This window comes from Centropristis striata, chromosome 6, assembly GCF_030273125.1.
Source record: "Centropristis striata isolate RG_2023a ecotype Rhode Island chromosome 6, C.striata_1.0, whole genome shotgun sequence".
NCBI lineage: Eukaryota > Metazoa > Chordata > Actinopteri > Perciformes > Serranidae > Centropristis > Centropristis striata.
In genome coordinates this window covers 15851295-15871957 of record NC_081522.1, presented here as the reverse complement: position 1 = coordinate 15871957, position 20663 = coordinate 15851295, and the positions used below count along the sequence as shown (strand labels likewise).

General features: G+C 40.4%; 1 protein-coding gene across 5 annotated transcripts in view; it reads right to left on the bottom strand.

Moving 5' to 3' along the window:
* LOC131972829 (transcription factor Maf-like) overlaps nt 1-20663 on the bottom strand; it is a 105260-nt gene that overhangs the window by 45863 nt on the left and 38734 nt on the right. For 2 of the 5 annotated variants that reach the window (XR_009394507.1, XR_009394510.1), the window contains one exon: nt 11298-11467. The exons of 1 other annotated variant lie outside the window; for it this stretch is intronic. Coding sequence is in view for 2 of the 4 variants with exons in the window: in XM_059334567.1 (XP_059190550.1) it covers nt 2112-3088 (977 nt within the window). In the remaining 2 variants the exon portion in view is untranslated. Of the gene's footprint in view, nt 1-2111; nt 3584-11297; nt 11468-20663 lie in introns of those variants that run through there. 2 more of the 5 variants (XM_059334567.1, XM_059334568.1) reach the window with 2 other exon arrangements.

The following is a 20663-nucleotide window of genomic DNA, read 5'->3' as shown; positions in this document are numbered from 1 at the left end:
TTATTTACAGGAAGTCAAAATTCATAGTTTAAATATTAAACACATTTGTGTATAATTGTATATTTGATCGTTTTTGTCATGCAGACCTTTGTCTCCGGTCGATTTTAAATGAAACTTTCCACAGACAATATTCAACAAGTGGACAGCTACCGAGTAAAAAGTGCAAGTTTACTCTAAAATCAATCATTAACTCAGACTTTTCCAGGACAGCTGCAGCACGATTATTAGGCCCTCGGGCAAAAAAATGAAATTATACTACAAATACTGAGCATTGTCCGATTGTCTTCGCGTTTTAAAGCGAGATTAAACACTTTTTCTGTCTTTTATTACGCAACAGGTGAATAGGGTCCCTATAATTACAATATATTTAATTCGTGGGGAAAAAAAGAAAAAATATACTTTTAAATATTTCTCAGTGTAATTGTCGGAAGGAAAGAAAAGAAGAAAAAAGATTATTGATTGAGAGTGTAAAATGCCTTCAGTAAGAGCTGGACTTGATCTCGGAGCTGTTATAATTACGCGCCTTGTGCGCAACATCTGCATCGCACTTCAATCAAAAGCAGATGTGTTAAACAGATGTTTGCCTTATCTGAGTGACATTTGCAATTGACATTTTCTTCTTCTGTTTATATTTCAGTTTAGACCGAGAGAAGACTGCAGGGCAGAGAGTGTGTGGTGTCGCCTCACAGACAAACAACATGCAAAACTAAAGAGAAGAAAAATAACAAACATTTTCAGCAGAATATATTTGTTTCCATTCATGAAGTTTTATTGATGAATGGTATATTTATTAAATTGCATTTTGAAGAGTGAACACGATGTCTGCCAGTTAACTGCACTGTCCAGATGAACATTTTTCTGTTTAGAAATCATCACATTAGACGTGTGGTTGCAAGATGCTTAGCTTAATTATTCGACAAAATTTCAATTTCCAAACACTTCACAGTTTATTCACCGAATACCACCCATAGGGCTGTGGATGCACTGAATTAAGTTAAGAAGGGAAACCACATGAACAACGAATTGCAGAAAGAACAGATCATTTGTTGCAACAATTTTGCGTGACAAAGTGGCCTATTTCTCTTTTATTTCAGGACATGCATCATAATATGCTTATGTTTTATCTCCAGTCCCACTTGTTGATCGCAATAATCTATTTAGTCATTGCATTTTGTCAAGAAAAATATTATTGTTTTTACAAAATATTGCGATGCTGCTCAGCTTAACAGTATGTTGTGTGTGAGTATGAATCAGTATTTAGTACAACGATGCTTTATTCCAGTCTTTTTCCTCACAGGCTCCAGAAGCAGCCTTTATTTAAAATGTTGCAGGCTCCATGCTCGCGAGGAACTTTTATGAAAGCAAAGTGACGGATGAATGCACCTGTTCACACACACTTTTTTTTAAAACAAATAAATCCCCCCCAAAAGGTGATGAACAATGCAGTCATGGTATAATACAATCATCATACACAAGTTCACAAAAACAAGGAAAAAGAAAACAATCCGTACATGACCAGCATGCATGGCTTCACACAACTGTTACAGCAATTTTCCAAACTTCTGCTGGAACTGGATGTTTTTTTTCTTTCTCAAGACAAATAGGATGGGTGATATGAAAAATGAGAGCATTCATATCAAAAATAAATTGACTTCAAAGAAAAACTAAAATAAATGTACATGGAAATAAAGCTGCGATGCCCGAGGATTGTTGCATTTCCTAAAAGTAATTTGGGTAAAGGGGACAGGGTGGACGAGGCGCATGGTCAGGCTGGAAGCTCGGAGCTGCTCAGCAAAGTGTTATTTTATCATTTTGTCGAAAGACAAACATCGCGAATTGGATAGAAATCCTTTAAAAAATATTTGTTGAAACTGAATTCTTATTCAGTCATTTTAAACAGGACTATTTGTAAAAGTGATCAATCAAACCAGATGCTCACCCGGAAACAAAATACTTTTAAAATACAGAAAAGTGTCTTTAAACTTACGCAGCTTTAACAATCAACGCAAGCAAGCACACGCTATTTTTTTTAGCTGCGTGCAAATTAAAAGTTTTTTTTTCTCTTTCTTTGTGAGGGTCGCGTATTAAAACTTTTCAGCGCCGAGACTCACATGAAAAACTCCGGGGACGAGGGGTTGTTGTCGCTGCTGGATCCTCCGTTTTCTCTGAAGCCGGTGCTTATCAGCTTCTCGTATTTCTCCTTGTAGGCGTCCCTCTCCCTGGCCAGCCGGGAGATCTCCTGCTTGAGGTGGTCCACCTGCTGAATGAGTTGCGTCTTCTCTCCCTCCAAGACGTGCCGCTGCTGGACCCGCTTGTACCGGCAGGACTGGGCATAGCCTCTGTTCTTTAGCGTCCTCCTCTTCTGTTTCAGCCGGATCACCTCTTCTTTGCTGACCCCCCGGAGCTGCCGGTTCAATTCCCGCACCGACATGGTCACCAGCTGCTCGTCCGAGAAGCGGTCTTCCAAGCGCAGGTGCTGGTGATTTCCCCCCACGCCGCCGCCGGATTGAGACCCGGAGGAGGGATGGTGTCCCCCAGCGTGGTGGTGGTGGTGATGGTGGTGGTGGTGGTGGGGGTTCCCGTTCTGAGCTGCGGCTGCAGCGATAACTGCGGACACCACGGCGGCCGCTGATCCCATCTCCTCCCCGGCCATGGCGCCTCCTGCCCCGGCTGAGCCGCCGAACTGCTGCCCCCTGGCATAGCCATCGAAGGTCTGGAGCTGGTGACTGCTGCTGATCAGCGCCTCTACGGCGTCCTCCGGGCTAAAGCCCAGAGCCTCGGGGTTCAACTGCTGTTGGTACCCGGTCATCCAGTAGAAATCCTCCAAGTGTGCCTTCTGTTCGCTCCCTGATCCCGGACTGGGCGCCGAGAAGCTTGGCGAGGGGGGAACCGAGCTGCAAGGCGTGCTCATCGGGGTGGAAGATAGGGATCCCCCGGCGACCAGGCGGCTGCACTGGCTGATGCTGCGATCGGGCTCCACCGGCTCCTTTTTCACTTCAAACTTCATCAGATCGAAGTCATTAACATATTCCATGGCCAGGGGACTGGTGGGCAGGTCGGAGTTGCTCATTGCCAGCTCTGATGCCATCCTCTTGCTGTTGACAGTCCTCCAAAGGGGGTGAGGAGCACCTGTCAAAGTGGGCTGCTGAGACACGCACTGAGCCAGCTTGATTTCTTTATTTATTTTCTTCAAAACCGGAGAAAAAGTGGTTTTTCACGCACTAATTGCGCAGCGCAGGTTTTGGTTTTGTGAGTCGATAAGTTTTTTTTTTTCTTCAGTCTGTGTTGCACAGACGCATTGGAGCAGCGCTGTTTCCTCCCTCTCTCCCAGCGTGCGGGTGTCTGAGCGCCGCTGTCTCTGTTTCTACCATTTAACACTTCATGGCTCCTTTTAGGATTAGTGCGCCAAATTGAGGAGGTTCACGCACGTGTCCCGGGCAAACAGTTGCTTTGTGGAGAAAAAGAAAAAAACTCCACCCTAGGATTGATAGATCTTTTTTTCTAAGGCATCAGTCAGCCGACGAGTTAAAAAGCATTGCTTAGTTTTATAGGCACCCTGACGTCAGGACTGAAATATTAAATTGACTGAGACTCAGCCAATGAGGAGCCCAGCCTGGGGACGTAATTAGCATAATAGTGTAGAATCCAAAGTTTTCTGAAGTGTCCGAGCCCATCAGTAGATTGACATGTGAGACTTAATATTCATTCTTTTGTCACTTTACGCACAGAATGACGAATGCAAGTAAAAATAAAACAGATCATGAGGATTGACGGAAGTTATCACATGGTATGTGAAGCCTCTTTTTTATATATTTTATAGCAAGTCGTTGTGATTTCAACACATAACTTATTTAATTTCTCCCATCATCATTTAATAATAAACATTTATAATAATTACATAAAATATTTTAATTCAATTTTAGCGATATATTTGCCAACAATATTGCTTTTTAACTGTCTTTTCTGATGCTTCCTTAATTCAACTCTCATTTAGTGTGTTATTGTAGCAATGGTGAATTTAATTAAATATACATTTATAAGCAGATTTATAATTAAGGAGTCACATGTCTCAAAAGTCTTCTCACAATCGTTTCAGTCACTTTACCGGAAAATCTTTTAATTAAGTGCATCCAAATGCTTTTGAACAGACTTATCACTGAGCGATAGATAAATAATCTTTATTTCACATATAATCGTAGAAACAGATTCCTACAGATAAAGCGGATCGCTGTGAGGAAGGTAAAAGTGTTTGGAGAGAGCATGGCATGGGGTCTGCTTGAGTGACATTGTTTGGAAACCCAACGTCGCCACCTTTCGGTAGAAAAGAATACTTCACGTGGCTTTTGTAAAGGTATGTGTCCGATGTGTGCAAATGGTTTTCGGCTTTCTTTTTCTTTCTTTTTCTTTTTAAAAAAAAAAAAAAAAAAAAAAAAAAAAAAAGCTCTTCTACAGCCTCTTCTGCTCTCTATTAGTCGTACTGCTGGATATGAAGATTACTGACAGGGAAAACATTTGTTGTTTCAAAATAAAGTATAAACTAAATTGAAAATACAAAAAAACAACAATAAAGCAGTCTTTAAACTACACAGAAGCTATTTTTCTTTGTTGAAGAAACACATGTTCTTACTCACACGTCCCACAGTAATGAATTCACATTTAATGCAAGTCCTTGTCAACATAAAATCCTGTCTCTAATGGAATACTCTGCAGTGACAACACCTCCATCTGTGTCCTTCTGGAGTCTATAGTCTCAAACCCATGTAATGATCACAGCATCAGTGTTCCTCTCTCTCTCTCTCCTGGAGCACATTCCTCAGGAGTGGTGGCACATAAGAACAAACAATAAGGAGGGCTATACACAGAGGACTGGAGAGTAAATAAGAGAACTCTCCCTGGAACACGTCACACGGGGAAGCTTCAGAAAACTACAAAGCCGCCAGCAGATAATCCAACTCCCCGGTGTCCCAACGCAAGTAAATATTCTCTTGGTCCCTGTGACTGTTCATGGGGACTTAACGTTAAACAGGAAGGATAAACATCGTGTTTTATTCATTAGAACACACAACAGAGGCCCCTGTGATGCTTTTGAATAAATATTAAACAGATGAGGTGTCCCATCTGATGCGACTGTATGTTGTTGCTGCTGTAGTGTAAATTCAGACTGGTAGTAAGATAAACAGCAGGAAAGGATCATCACAGCATTTTTCACACACAAAGTGTGTTTATTTTCTGTATGTCACTTATCCACTATTATGACATTATGTTGTGACAGGAAAATTATATCATGACCAAGGGAGTTGAATAAACACAAAAGCCTGAATAAAAGTCATCCTGTTGTATGAAAAATGTCTTTTCTTTAGTCCTGTAAAAGTGGAAAAATAATACAAAAAAGCATGAAAAAGATAATTCCCTTCATAGCACCAGCAGAGACATGAGAGCAGTTTAAGTTGTTCGTGTGTCCACACAGGTCCGCATCTAAAGCAGCAGTAGACACTAGCTGCTGTGTGAGCTCTTGGTTTGCCAGATCTCTTAAACCAGGATTTATCGGCCTGGGAGTCTCAAGGGTTAACAAGCAGAGTCCAGAGCCAATGCATCAGCTGTGTTACTGAGGGCTAATAGTCCTGTATGCACCCCATTCTGTCTCCCTTTGGAGTTTCATGTAGGCAGCTCTCTGCCACCAAGTTTACTACTGTCTCTCTGTCCCCCCACCCCCCACCCCACTATACTACTATACAGGGGTTGCACTCAGGCATATATCATAAAATAAGCTTATACAGCAGGAGGAGGACCACTTATACTGTACAGAGGAAAGTTAAGAGCAATTGTACACCAGTGTTATATGATTACAACATATCTAAATACTTTCCATCATTCACTTTCTTCTGCTTATCTGGGGCCAGGTTGCATATCTATCTATCTATCTATCTATCTATCTATCTATCTATCTATCTATCTATCTATCTATCTATCTATCTATCTATCTATCTATAGATATACAGTACAGGCCAAAAGTTTGGACACACCTTCTTATTCAATGTGTTTCCTTTATTTTCATGACTATTGACATTGTAAATTCATCAAAACTATTAATGAACACATGTGGAATTATGTACTTAACAAAAAGTGTGAAATAACTGAAAACATGTCTTATATTCTAGTAAGCAAAGGGTGGCTACTTTGAGGAATCTAAAATACAAGACATGTTTTCAGTTATTTCACACTTTTTTTGTTAAGTACATCATTCCATATGTGTTCATTCATAGTTTTGATGCCTTCAGTGAGAATCTACAATGTAATTAGTCATGAAAATAAAGAAAAACACATTGAATGAGAAGATGTGTCCAAACTTTTGGCCTGTACTGTATATTTAATATCAAATATTTTAATATAAAATTATATATTAAATTATACATTTTATATTAAAATAAATGCAGGAGCATGTTCTTATATTTTTCTCCAAATATATATTCAATTTAAACAAAATTTATGTTCCAGGAGAATAGAACAGCATTCCTGTAGGATTGACATAACTTAACAAATAATTTGTTAAATTAAAATAAATACTTGTAAAATTAATATTTGTAACAATTTGTGAACCCAGAGCCATGCAGTCAAGTGATTTCTGAATGAAGACATCGACCCTTTGAGGCTGGGTGACTCTTTTATAACACTGCTAGTTCAATGCCTCGGCCTTACGTATACAAACCAGCTTTGTGTTAATCGTCTGGCCTCTACATGTGGAGCCCAGAGTGTGTGTTAATGAGACACCATCTGACCTTTCAGAGTTCACCCCAGGAGAACACTGATGCATCCTGGGTAAAGGATAACCAGTGCTCCCGGAGTTCCCTGTGATTTACTGGTACGGTGACTTTACTAATTGTTACATCTATTAAAAACATCCTCATTACAGTATGACTTATGTGCCACGTTGCAATAGACTTCACTTTTATTTTCAGCATGCTAACCTTTTGTTTGCCTCTGGGGTTCTCTGGAGTTGTGCGTTTACGGAGGATGAGCACAACTTGTTGTTTGCTTTGTTACACACGTTTGAAGTGCAAATGTTCCTCTTACAGGTGAGGAAGCAGAAGCTTCTTGTGAGGTCTATAAAATAAATAATGTGCAGAAATATAATTTAAATAAGACAAATATGGCAGCTTACACACCATGATATGATCTTAATGCTGTATAACATATTATCACAATGTTTTGACACAGAATGGAAATGGAGGATTGAGAGCGCAGAGAAAAAAACTCATTAAAGCTCATTTTATGCATCTGCAAGATATGCATTTTATAACCCCACTCACACTATTCAAAATCTTAAGTGTGCCAAAAATAGCCAAAGACATTACCATATTTAACAGACAGTAACTTAAATAAAACGACAGAAACTAAACTAAAGGATTTCTGCATGACCAAGATTATGCCTTATAATCATTCATTACATTCCCAACGGGAGGACGGCTTCATACTCGTGCTCAATCCCTGTTTAATGCCATATATTAAACTCTGGTGGCACCCCAAATGGGAGACAACCGGAAGAGTGGGCTCAGTGGGCTCATCTGAGACACATTTAATTAGCAGGACAGAAAATGAAATGTTTCGTGGGGTCTTAACTAACTGTTGTATCTTTTGTAATAGAATGAGGAGCTGTGAGAAGCTATTACAAGGAGGAGTATGAAGAACGGTAGCACGCTTTCCTCTGCCAGTGTTTTATAGGGGGAATAAAAGAATGCATATTAAGATAATAAGCTTCCACATCACAGAAACAAAGTGCCATATTTGCAAAGTGCTACGTTTGAGAGAACAGGCTTAGTCACTCTCTCTCTTTCTCTCTGTCTCCCACTATCTCACTGTTCTGTTTGCCAATCCTGCATTAATCAGACTTTTACTACCTTTTCGATTCATTTACCTGCTCAGGAAGCAGGTAGCAACTCAGACTTTCAACTGTCTGTTTATGTGTGGACTTGCATGGTTGATGGAGGAGAAACAGGCCCTCAACAAGTGATTACCTTGCAGTGTACCTGTGCTCGCACAACAGTGTACATAGAGAAAGACAGAACATGGGTTTACCAAAGAAATGTTTCTACTAAGGACTGAGGTTCCTCTGTTGTTTTTGCTCCAAACTTGCTCTGATTTTTAGATTCCTTAGTGGCAGAAACATCCAAGTCACCACAGTCAATCACACTCTTTAAGTGTTTCATGTTCCTACATGGAGTGGTAGAGGAAATTAATTTTCAAATGTATTTTTGACCAACAAGTCCTCAAAACTCTACAACCAAATATGTTGTTTGATCTGGCCCTCAAATACAAACCACAGGAGCATTTCCAAAATGATCTTCTCCATGGCTGGCAGGAGATCAATCCTCATACCTAAATGTAATGGTAGCTTTTTTAAACAAATTATTAAGACAGTGAAACAGTGACAAAAGCAAAGCTATACAAAGACATAGCAAAATGTATGAAAAAAAGTAAAATAAATGGACGCAACTACCAGACGTGAGGTAGTTATGTAACGTGTGACATAGATGTGACCTATAGTAATTAGCAGTTAAGTTACTTTTGGTTCCAAATGGGACATGAACAGCAGTCTTCTGGCTCAAAGTCCTTTGTTTGTTTGACCCATCCATCAACCCTCCTGCCCACTCTAGGTGGACCTTACTGTTCTTTTTACCCCATATCGATAAGATATAAGACATATGTACGATAAGACATTTCTGCCTGCTGCACCTCCGCCGGTGCCTTACTTTAACTTCCCCACTTCCCGTTGTTCCCCAAATAGCACTACAGGTAAGGTAATAAATATGTATATTTGATTTTGGGGTGAACTGTCCCTTTAAAGCCTCCAAATGGAAACATTATGCAGAGTAAAACACCAGGGTGGTGTAAGATTCTGATTCAAATGACTGGAAGCTCTTGATTAGAAAAGCAGGCTGTGACACTCTCTCTGTGGCTCTGTGCCTGCCAGAAGGATGCTTCAACCCAGTAATTGGCCACAATGAGCAGACTTGCATGTGTCAAACTCTCCTCTTCACATCTGGTTATTGTCTCTCACAGCAGGTGGACATCACTGGCATCGTCTGAGCAGTCTCATCTGCTCTCACTCTCTATGTAACATGGGATGCACTGCTATTATATTTAAAAAAAAAAAAAAAAAAAAAACACAACAAAACTGCATGTGTAGTTTAAAATATATCTCCAGTGTGTGCGGTTACCATGATGTAGAGATGTGGGTTATTCACATGTCAGTGCAGTCTGCAAGATAATGATTTTCAAGTGCTTTATGAATACACAAATTCGTGAACTGCGGGAGGAAAGAGTTCATTGTGGATTCAAGAATCCAGGTTCATGAATGTAATCATGTTCACACACAAACACACTAAAATTAAGTGTGAATCGTATGGAACCTGAGCTCATCTTCTCTCATTAGACACACACTGCTACATTATTGGCTTCATTAGCTATCCCCACCGTGCATCACCCAGCATGTGGAGGAGCAGGTAGAAGGAGTCACAAAATAACAAAAACAGTGCAAGGAACACACACTATTTGCTGTCTTTTAAAGCTCATGGTGTCTGGATATATTTAGATCTTTATGTCTAATGACTGGGATTTTCTATTTTTAGGTGCATGCATGAACATACTGTTTGCATGCGTGACTTCCAGTGTACACATGGCATGATGATTCATGTTGCAGTTGGAGGTTATGAGTTGTTATTGATGTGGCTGGTATATGTACTGTGCTACCTGCTCTCTGCAACTGTACACTGTTATTAATGTCCACAGTGTCCACTCTGTGCCGTTATTAATGTGACTCATATACATAAAGAGTTTCCCCATTAGTCAGAGTCCAACTGCGCCATCACACAGAGAGGGGGTGCGAGGACCCCTTCCTCTTTATCCTCCTTCACCTCCTCCACATCGTCATCATCCTCATCTAAACAATCATATAGATTCACGTACACAGAATAATACAAATATAGCAGGCATCTCTTTATAAACTCTTATTTAGCCCACAGATTTACTCATCAGGACTTAAACACCATCAGGAGTTCTCTGATTAATTTAATTCTCAATTTAAATGTTAAATTATTTTTTTAAATTAACATTGTCAATAAACAGAAAATTAATAAACAACAATTTTAATAATTGGTTAATTGTTTTGTTATTTGTCAAGCCAAATTGACAAACATTCACATGTTCCAGCAGGCTTTCTAATTTCTTCTGTTTTATATCCCTGCAAATTAAATATCTGTGGGTTCTTTTTTGTGGGTTGGCCAAAAACAAGCAATATGAAGATCTTGTGCTCTGGGAACATTTTTCTTAAATTTTCTACCATTTTACAGGCTAATCTGGTACTTAACTAAGTGAAAAAATGTAAATCAGAAATGGAAATTGCTGTTAGTTGCAGGCCAAGAAATTTGGGGAAGCTGTGGCCTAAAAACTTTTTTTTTTTTTTAAAGAAAAGAAAGAAAACTAAGTTGCACTGGAATCATTCAGATATACCTTCTAGTGTTAAACCAATGAATCAAGACGATTAATGCCATTTTGAGTTAATTAATTTTCAAAAATGTTCTATTATGCAAGTTTGTACATTTTCATTCTCTTTTGGAAACGAGATTCTATCTGCCGTTAAATGCCGTTTTGTGCTCTAAACTCTATTTCTTTTTATTCACGAGTTTGTTTTTACAAAGCTAAGTTTTTGAGTACTTGTGGGCATTTATGAAATTGCAGCACAGACAAAATATAGAGACAATGCAGACAATAACAGTGTTAAATGAATGTTCATTTAAATTAAAAAATATATATGTCTCATTTGAAATTAATAATAAATTGTTGTATTTAATAAGATGCAAAAAAAATAAAAAAAAATAAAAAAAACACACAACATGATATCAGCATTATATATTGGTCACTGCTCTCTAAATGTTGGCATCAGCCATTGTAAAACCTGCATTGGTCCGATACTGGTACACACTGTTTATTCGTGGTGTTAAGTATTAAGCCTAGTCAGACAAAAATATGTAAAGCAAGCAAAAACATTAGAAAATGCTATGAATATAAAATATGTATATAACCAAACTTTATGTATTATATTTCATTTCTAATTGGATAGAATTTTTAGGTAAGGGTTTAAGTCAAACAGTCAGGGCACTATTTGTACAGTTTAAAAAAATAAAATAAAATGCACATACATTTTTTAAAACTTTACTCACAAATAAGTAACAACTACAGGGTGCTCTGGTTCACACACACACACACACACACACACACACACACACACACACACACACACACACACACACAATGCGTCTTTGTGTGTTTTTCCAGAGGACTGAAGAGGCCACTGGCTCTGTGGAGATCAGCCCGAGCAGAGAATAGTGAGGTGGTGCCACATTACAGATACAACAGTCCTCCAGGCCTCCTCTGAAGTCTTCCCACACATGCCTTCATCCCTTTGGAGACACTAAGAGATTCAGCCAAAAGAAAGATGAGAATGTAAACACCTCTGCATGCAGTGTGATTTAAGATTATTGCAGATGAATGTAAATATTAATTTTAACCTCCCCGTCATAATCCCCTCATTTGTTCCTCAGAAATGGAAGAATCATTTGCCTATAGCTCTTAGTAAGCAGAGGATTGTGTGAGGGAGCAAGCAAACTAAAGTCACATCTCTCTGCGTTATTCTGCACTCTGTCAGAGAGGAAGATGCAGAGACAATACAGCCCACAGGACACCACGGCCTCAAACAACAATCCTTTATATCTCCACTAGATTAATGCCAGGAGACAAATGCTCTTCCACTGGGATATTCACTTCTCTGGGGGAGAGCGAGGAGGGAGAACAGAGGGAAAAGGTTGATCGCTGCTGGCCCGAGGGATGAGTGAAGCGGGATGATGAACAGGCTTCATGTAATGGGTGGACTTTTGATTATGGCAATATTGAGTGTGGAAATTAGATGTTTATCAGATGTGGTTTTGAGGGAGAGACGGGAGGAGCGAGGGAGCAGAGGGATGGCTGGGATAAGCGTTAATCTGGCTGCTAAATGGAGGGTTTGACATGTTGTGTCTGTCTGGAAGACCCAGCGGGACACGTCTCCTCCTCATCCCCCTGCACACTTTGATCAAGCTCACAAACACTCGCAATTAACACCTCGTGATGTTGAGTGGAGTGGGTGCATTTGGAGAGTGATACATGCATTCCCGATTCAAACTAAAGAGCGACACGTAATTTTTGGGCAAAAAGGAGGCTCTGACAGCAAGAGGGAGTGAGATGGAAGAAGAGAGGAAAGTATCTTTAAGCTTTTCCTAAAAACGCACAAACAGACTTAGTAAGAGTTAGTCATGGTTCTTTGCGCACTCACAGTAGATTTGGATGCTTACACAGGAGCAGAGACACCCTTCCTGTTGCTTATCCGCTTCCTGAGCCTCAATTTGTATTGAAATCCCTCACAGGCAATTATCCATATGCGAATGGTGTACTTACTCTGAGCTTATATAAGTTTCTTTCTCGGTAAGCCGCACCATTTTCATTTTAAAACTCTGATTACAATTTCAGAGTTTATTGCTATGAGAAAATGGCAAAAATGGGTACTCATAGTTAACATCGAGCAAAAAATCCTGCAGGACCTCTCTCTGGCTCTTTAATTTGAAAGATTGAATAATCTTTCCCCTGGCATGATGTTTAAAATCCCTTTGCAGGAAGGGAGAAGTGGGCAGCAGTTGGCATCTATGTGGTCAGGAAGACATTTTGTTGAGTAAAGTGTTGGCAGGCAGTAGGAACCCCCCCGCCACCACTCAACCCCCGCCTCCTCACCCACCTCTCAGGCTGTCAGGAGTGTCATATATCTGGGGGATATCTGAGGGCGAGGGAGATCGCAGCCCAATTACGGGCTGATAACTAATCAATAGGCCACTTATTCCTACAGCAGGAAGTAAAGGAATGGGCCCCTGGGACACGTAGTTCAGATTACTCTCCCCTCAACATGGAACAGCCACTAATGATGAGACAGAAAAAGAAGTGGAGAGAGGCAGAAAAAAGGGGGATATTAAAGAAAAAAAACTGGGCGGGGAGAAGCTACAGTATGTCAAAGCACAGACGCAGAATGAGGAGAGAAAGAGATGGAGACAAAGGGAAAAGGGAGCATTCCTAAGACATAAGTCCATATTTAAAGGGCAGTTTGTTGAACTCAGCAGCTGATGTTCAGTAAACACAAACTAGATCTATTTAAATGTAAACAACAGGAGCTTACCACTTACTCTCAGTATCGAGAAGTGCAAATAGTTTTGGTTTTCAGTTGAACTATGTAGAAATACAGTCTTATATATAAAAACTGTTGACACAGGGAGCCTGGACAAACATATCTCTGGTCAGGTCAAAGCTGGATGAATTAAACATGGAAACTATACGTGGTCCATCCAAACAGGTACAACAAAACTAAAAGTTTGGTCAGAGAGATGTTAATCAAGCACAGTCTTTACATGCCCACACAACACATTCTCACTCTCAACACTAAGCAACAAAACTAAAGTTACGGTTCAGTCATGTAGGTGATAAAACATGACGGAAGTTATTTTACAGGTTAAAATTACAACGCTGATGTTTGGTTTCACACAGGACAAGAACACCGCTGACTTTGTTCCATACACCATCCAACATTCATCCCATCTTTCACAGACCTTGAGAACAGGTCATTCCACGTCATCCTATAGCTGTTTGCAGATCAACATTCCCCTGACAAAATGTAGCCGGGGTGTGTGGCCAAAAGCAGGGAGTATGGGAAATAGTGTTGGTAAGGTTGTAAACATACAACTGTGGGCACTGGTATTGCTAACATGAGTACCGGAAAGAGAAATCGTAGTCTGACGGACTCTATTAGACAAAATGAGTAAAAACACCTGTAGAGCTGTCAATTACTTTTCTATGATCCTATGATCACATATTTGCTCAGTCAAACCGATGCGAATCACTTGAGGACATAGAAAATATATGATTTTCCCCCCTGAAAAATCCCCATGATGATCACTGGCAGGATATCACCAACCTTTTTATGTTCTTCAACTTTTAATACTTTTCTACCACCTCTTTTATAAGTTGTGATCATCAACATATTCTGTTGGCTTCTAAAAAGACTCAGGACTCACAGCAGTTAGCACTAGCTGCTAGCTGAAGACTTGGTCCTGGTTTCTGCCTCCAAACGAACCGCCCCTTGATGCTTGAAGGCTCCTCTTTCCATGTAACACAGGAACTATTCGTTCTCATTTCTCTTGACAGGCCATTCGTTTTGTCGCTTCTCTGTCACTGTCGCCCTCATGAAGAAATATGGCAGCAGTCTCTGCCCCTGTCCCCCACACCTTGTGCCCTTAGCTGACAACCTGCCCAGACCCCGGTCAGGCCCCCCTACATCCTCAGGCTGCTCATTCAAGGCCTTTGTCACTCCCACCACTCTGCCACTAATATCAAGTAAATGACCAACAGTGTCTGGTTCAAACGCTGCCATTTCAGCACAATCAGCTCCAGGCTGGGGGTAGAATCAGGATTATACAAGTGTTTATGGGTTATAAAGTTTATGCATGATCTGTCAATAAAGAAGTAAACTGTATTTTTTTTTTCATCAGGGTATGGCTCGTCTGCAGCTCCTTTTATTCTTTTTTCAGTAGCACTGTCTAATCAGTAGAATGGTGTTTTTGGCTGTCAGGCAGAAGGCATCAGTAGAAGACGAAATCCTAAACCATCACCATTAACACTGATCAGGTTTCTCCCCAATCTGCTTGTTTATCCTCCTTTCTCCCGAGATCAGTACAAAGCTACTTTACAGCCTCTTAAACCCGACATGTTTCTCCTAGACAATACAGATGAACCACAAAACAGTCCTCAATGACTTTAGTGATTAAACGCAAGCAGTAGTTTTGGATGAAATGAGAGAGGAAAGAGCAATAGAGACAGAGAGTGAGCGTCTCTCCTCCGCACAACTTCATCTCACAATCGGCTGCGTTTGGCATCGGCACATTGGCCAGATTCAAAGTTTTCCACTCAGAAGAACAATGCCACGCTCCCTCCAAATCGATTGGTAATACGTCTCATCCCATTGATGCCATCTCTAATCCATTCTGGGCTCCTTTGCAAGATGGAGATGAAGAGGCAGAGGGAGAGGTATGGCAAGGCGCGTGGAGAGAGAGGGAGAAAGCGTAAATACTGGCTGAGCGGCCATGTATTCTGAGGAATTTGTGTTGTGTCTTTTTTCTCTTTTCCTCTCTCCCTCTACTGCGATGGGGCTGTGTCGTTAAGCTCTTTAGTCCGCGTGGCTAATGAAATAGGGTTGGCAGGATTACACAGGGCTAAAGCACTGTGCCTGGTGAGCCTTGGAGAAACCGCTGTAGCTCCGCCAAGTGAAAGGGAGGGAAAGAGGAGGGGGTTCGTAGAGCGGAAGAGGGCAAGGAGAGGGTTTTTGGGGGAAGGGAGATGGTAGGTTAATTGTGAAAAGAAAAACACCTAGCCATACAAGACCATTATCACAACTGTCAGGCCTAATTCTGGATAGCTTTTTTAGACGTTTGCCGCAATGATCCAGAGGTAGTTGGCCTCTGAGTCGGTTGAACCCTTTGCTCCCTGGAGGCTCTTAATGTTTAGGATGGCCAACTGCTGGTGGAAAGAGAAAATAGAGTGAAGTAGAAGATAGCTCACACTTGGCTTCTAATAGCCATAAAAGCAGCAGAAGGTTTTTAACTAGTCGTAAAATCAGTGGCAGGAACAGGAGGATATTAATTAGATTAGCGCATTCATGGTCCTGTGATCACTTCTTCTGCTTCCATGATCATTTCTGAGAGATGGAATTAGATCAATTCATCATGTGAAAGACTGTATGTTGTGAATCATATGAAAACAGTGACTTAGTGATGCTGACAAAAAACATTTTTAAACATATGTGTAAAGATTATTTTTAAATATGTCAGGAAAAGTTTTAAAGGGTTTCTTTTTTTGCTGCTGTTACACAATCATCAAAAAAAAACAAGTTTACATTCTGTTATATAATAAAGAGGCATTGCGTCAACTTTACACATGAAGTTAAGTTTACTTATGTCAAAAAAAGTTTTACTGTAACACTCTCCCCTAGAAAGGATGTTTATATACTATCAATTTGCAACATTGCAAGTACATTTGAAAGATGACATGTTTTATCAACGTAAATAGAAAAACATTTATTAAAGGTATGTATATAATGTTTGAGAACCACTGTACCTATGTTATATATTTTGTTGAGTGTGTTAACATTATCCCAAATATTTCCAAACATTTTTGAATCCAGAGAAATACTAATTTTAATCAAGGTAATGGACTGTTTCATTTGGTCGCCTGTCAATGCCATTATATCACCTTTGCACATGCATCAGCATTGTGGTTGTCTGCCAGAAGCTTTCATAAATCCAATTTTATGTCACATTTTTACAATACACTTTTTAGATCTTGGTTGTGAGTTTTTAGCTATAAATTCTAACTGGATGAAGGATTTTAGTTTTCAGACGTCTGGATCTGGAAGTTGTCAGAGAATGAAATCTATGTGTTGGTTCGTTGGTTTGTTTTGGAGGGGAGGAGATCTATGAATATAATTTGGCTAAAAACTTCCAGAATGATGAACACTGGAGCAATGGTGGTGTCGACAACTGCCATGATCCCACACTACTTCCTGACATGAAACTTTTTCTTTTGTTATTGTTTTGACTGAGAGACCCCTGACAACAGAAAATTACATATTGTGGCTTTAACATACAAATCATAAAAGTGACAAAATGTTGCGCTGAACATATTTGGAAATTGTTCACTAAGGTTCAGGATATCTCGGCCTCCGCTGCCTGGCTATGACCATTCTTTTTAACATGCCTCTCACTGCGTTTTTCCTTTAAAGCATCATCCAGTTTAACCCTCTGTTTATAGCTGGGAGTCATCTTTCCCTGCCCTCTCCTTCTATCTTCCTTCTCTCCTTCCTGTTGTCACATTGCAGGAATAAATCTGTTTCCAAACATAATGGAGCCCTCCAGGGGGGAGGGGCCTCAGTTTAGTATTCCACTCTCTGATTGGCTGCCTGGCTTGTTGTCGTATATGATGATAAATCTGGCCCAGGTGTCACCTCCTCGGCAGCAGGTGAGGATTGATGGGATACAGGAGGACTATCCATCATCCTGGGCAGGTGGCACGCTATCGGAATTTGGGAAATCTGTTCCCAATCAGGGTCCCGCAGTGCTCGGCGGGGTTCGCAACGCTGTTTGGGAGGCGTTACTGGAAATCAATGGCAAGCACTCAAGGTCAATGTACTGTTAGAAAACTCCTTAAGCTCTGACGGATAGATCCTTCTACTCTTTCTCTGCCTCTTTCGCTCTCTCTCTCACTTTCTCCACGGGTGAATGCGAGGAGACACTGACATCTTCCATCCTCCACCACCCCGGCCCCCCTGTTAAAGGAAAGGTGGTTTTTAGGTGGATGTCATAGTGGCTGTCTGGAGTAATTTGCGACGCAGCCCTTCCCTAGGTGGAGCCAGCGAGTGCCAATCTGGGGCCGAGGCTGGGACTGGGGTTGGGGCCGGGGAGTATCGGAGATCTAATAAAAGCCCAGGGCGCCTGCCTGGCTCCTTATTCTTATAGATTACCTGTAAGTCACCTTGTCCCTGCTACTGTAAGGGTTGGGAGTTAAGCTGCATAAAGGCAGACATTCACCCTCACCTCCTTGGCTGGCTGAAAGTCAATTCAAACTGCAGATCAGAGGAGGGAGAAACTTTGTTACAACTCTGCTGCAAGTCAGTGATTCAGCATCCCTAAAATCATTTTCTTTTGCTGCCCCTCCTTTTGACTATAAGAGTGATAGGCACACAAGAGTTTAACCATAGCTTGTCAAATCAATACTGTACAGCAGGGGTCATCAGCTACATTTGTCCAAGGGCCAGGACTGTTCTCAGCAGACACGATGGGGGCCAGACCTTCAAATAAAGGGGGCCTAACTAGCCTATGATTGATTATTATTTTCACTTTATATGTGTGTGTGTATATATATATATATATATATATATATATATATATATATAAGAAGGTTTAGGTTTAGTTAACCAATTTAGCTCAAGGAAATACTTGGCTTGGGTTGAAAGAGAACTCACATTACATTTTATTATTTCTTGTTTAACTTGCTGTCTTATACAATAATCATTCGTTCACATGCTCGGTAGGACCGACAACACATAAATCATTTTTAAAGACTGAACATATACCTGAATTTGTCATTTGTTAGTGTTTGTGTTTTTTGATGCATCCATCTTGAGAGTACAAATAACAGCTCATTAAGTATAAGAACATCCAAAACCACTTTCAAATGATGAAATACAATTAAGGTTTCTTTCTCCAACCTACATCTATTATGCCACCATAAGACAACATTTCAGATAGTTCATTTCTTATTGTATGAAGAAATTAATATTGCAGATTTGTATATAAAAAAAAGTACTAAGTATTGACCAGAAAGGTCATTTAAACAGGTGGACATCAGTCCCTCCACCCCTCCACACACACAGTAGCTATCTATCTTTGTATGCTGACCTCATTACCTGTCTGGAGGTCAGCTGCAGCGAAGGTCACCGACCTAACCAACTCTGTTTCTGTTCCTGTACAAACTAAGCTCATATCTTCTTCTCTCACCTTTTACCTTTCATGCTCATTCTTATTTTATCAACATTCAACTTTACAATACTGTATTTCATATGTCTGTCCTATATGTCTAAGTCCATCTTACCGTTACCTCTACTACTCTTCACACTTGCCACCGTGCCCCTCTATCCCAAGGTGACCCTGCCTCCCAATCCCCACTATCGGTCAGGCTCGGGCCCCTATTAATCCTACTTCATTTGTCCTGCCTCTTCCCTCCACTTTCGGAGGAATTTATGACAGTACCTTAAATGCTAATGGAGTCTAATCTGTGGAGAGCTTCGCTCTTTTCTAAAGACTCCTATCACTCTTTGTGCCACATGCATACAATGAGTCCACACATACAGGGACAGAGCCAGACTGGTATTAAGAGAAAGTTCCCTCAGTGAATAGACAGCACGTGTCCATTCAAATGTATTTCCACCCAGGAAATCATGTTCTTTTTGTGGAATAGTGAAAATAATATATTTTTTTGTCGAAATGCCTTAGTCTAGTTTCAAAAGATGAATCCTCCATCAAAGTTCAATGGCTCAGGGTAAGAGTTACTGCAGTGAACTGGAGAGATTAATTTTGGCCTGGGTTACTTTACTGTGACTGAGTGTGCGTCTGTCCCGCTGTCTGCCTGGCTCCCTCTGACTGTCCGGCGCTGTGACAATTAACATAGAAACTCCTCGAGAATGTTTAGCCTCACTTGAGGATAAAACCTGTCGAAAGTAAGTGCTTCCTTTCGAAAAAATGTGTGTTTATAAGAGAGAGGATAAAACTGGACAATTTTCTGCCTCACTAGTTTATTCAATGCAGGGGTAAAATAATGCACATTTTAAATGGATGTAATTACTAGTTATCACTGGCAGTTACTCCAAGTCACTTTGTGCTGGGATAGAGTGAAGGGACCAGTGATTTCTCTTCAACACTGGAAGCTATATACCAAACACACAATGGTCCTGTGAGGGGAACAATTGTGACACTTAAGTTCAGCACACAGATCCTCTCCATTTGACCAGAGGGAGAGGCACAGTGAAGAATGATATTTATGAACAACAGACAAGGACAGAAAAACTGTTAGAATGCTGCACTGGAGATGGATTTAAAACAAGAGACAATATATGCAGTTTATGTGAACAGGCACATCCACGTGTACACCATAATAGACCCCAAGCCATGATCTCGATATAATGATGCGTTAATTAGTGCAGCATTAGTCTCTCCTACATATCTATATAATGTCCTAATCTGTTCTTATCCAATGGCCTCATAATGAAGTGCTGTCTGCCTGCAAAGACCCCACTTCTGTCAGGTGACATGTCAGGTAATTGAGAGACACACGCACCTCATTATTACAGTAATACTATACAGCATAAATACAGTTCTGCGTGAATTATGACATTAATAACCCTAATTGTCTTGTAATTGTCTTTATAGAAGTTTCTAAAGTTTATAATATAGACGAAATAATAGTTCTCACTTAAATTAACAGACATTTTGTCACTCTAAAAACACATATTACACTTGTGATACTTATTCTATAATGGTATAAAATGTGGCTTGCATTAAATGTTCCATGCTAAACAATATTGTATATTTAGACACTTCCACAGACGAATCGGCCTTAATAATCAACTGTATAATTACATCCATAATATCAATGGAGAAACATCATATTGGAATGCACTGAGGCGTGTGTGGGATTGTGTATGTGCAGGTGTAAATGTGTGTGTGAGAGAGTGCACGTCCACATGTTAATTCTGTGCTGGTCACTGGAGTAAGCTACGCTAGAGAAGGCAAAGCTGTGATTGCGTTGAGTGCTGTGCTGCGACCGACAGACTTAATACCAACCCCACTGGGCTGAGATCAGCTATTAAGATAAACCAGGCCAACTTAGTTTAATTCCTGGGCAGAATTACGTTCAGACCTGGCCTGCATTTGCATTCATGGAAATTTCATTAAAAGACTAATTTTGGCAAAGATTTAGGTTCTCCT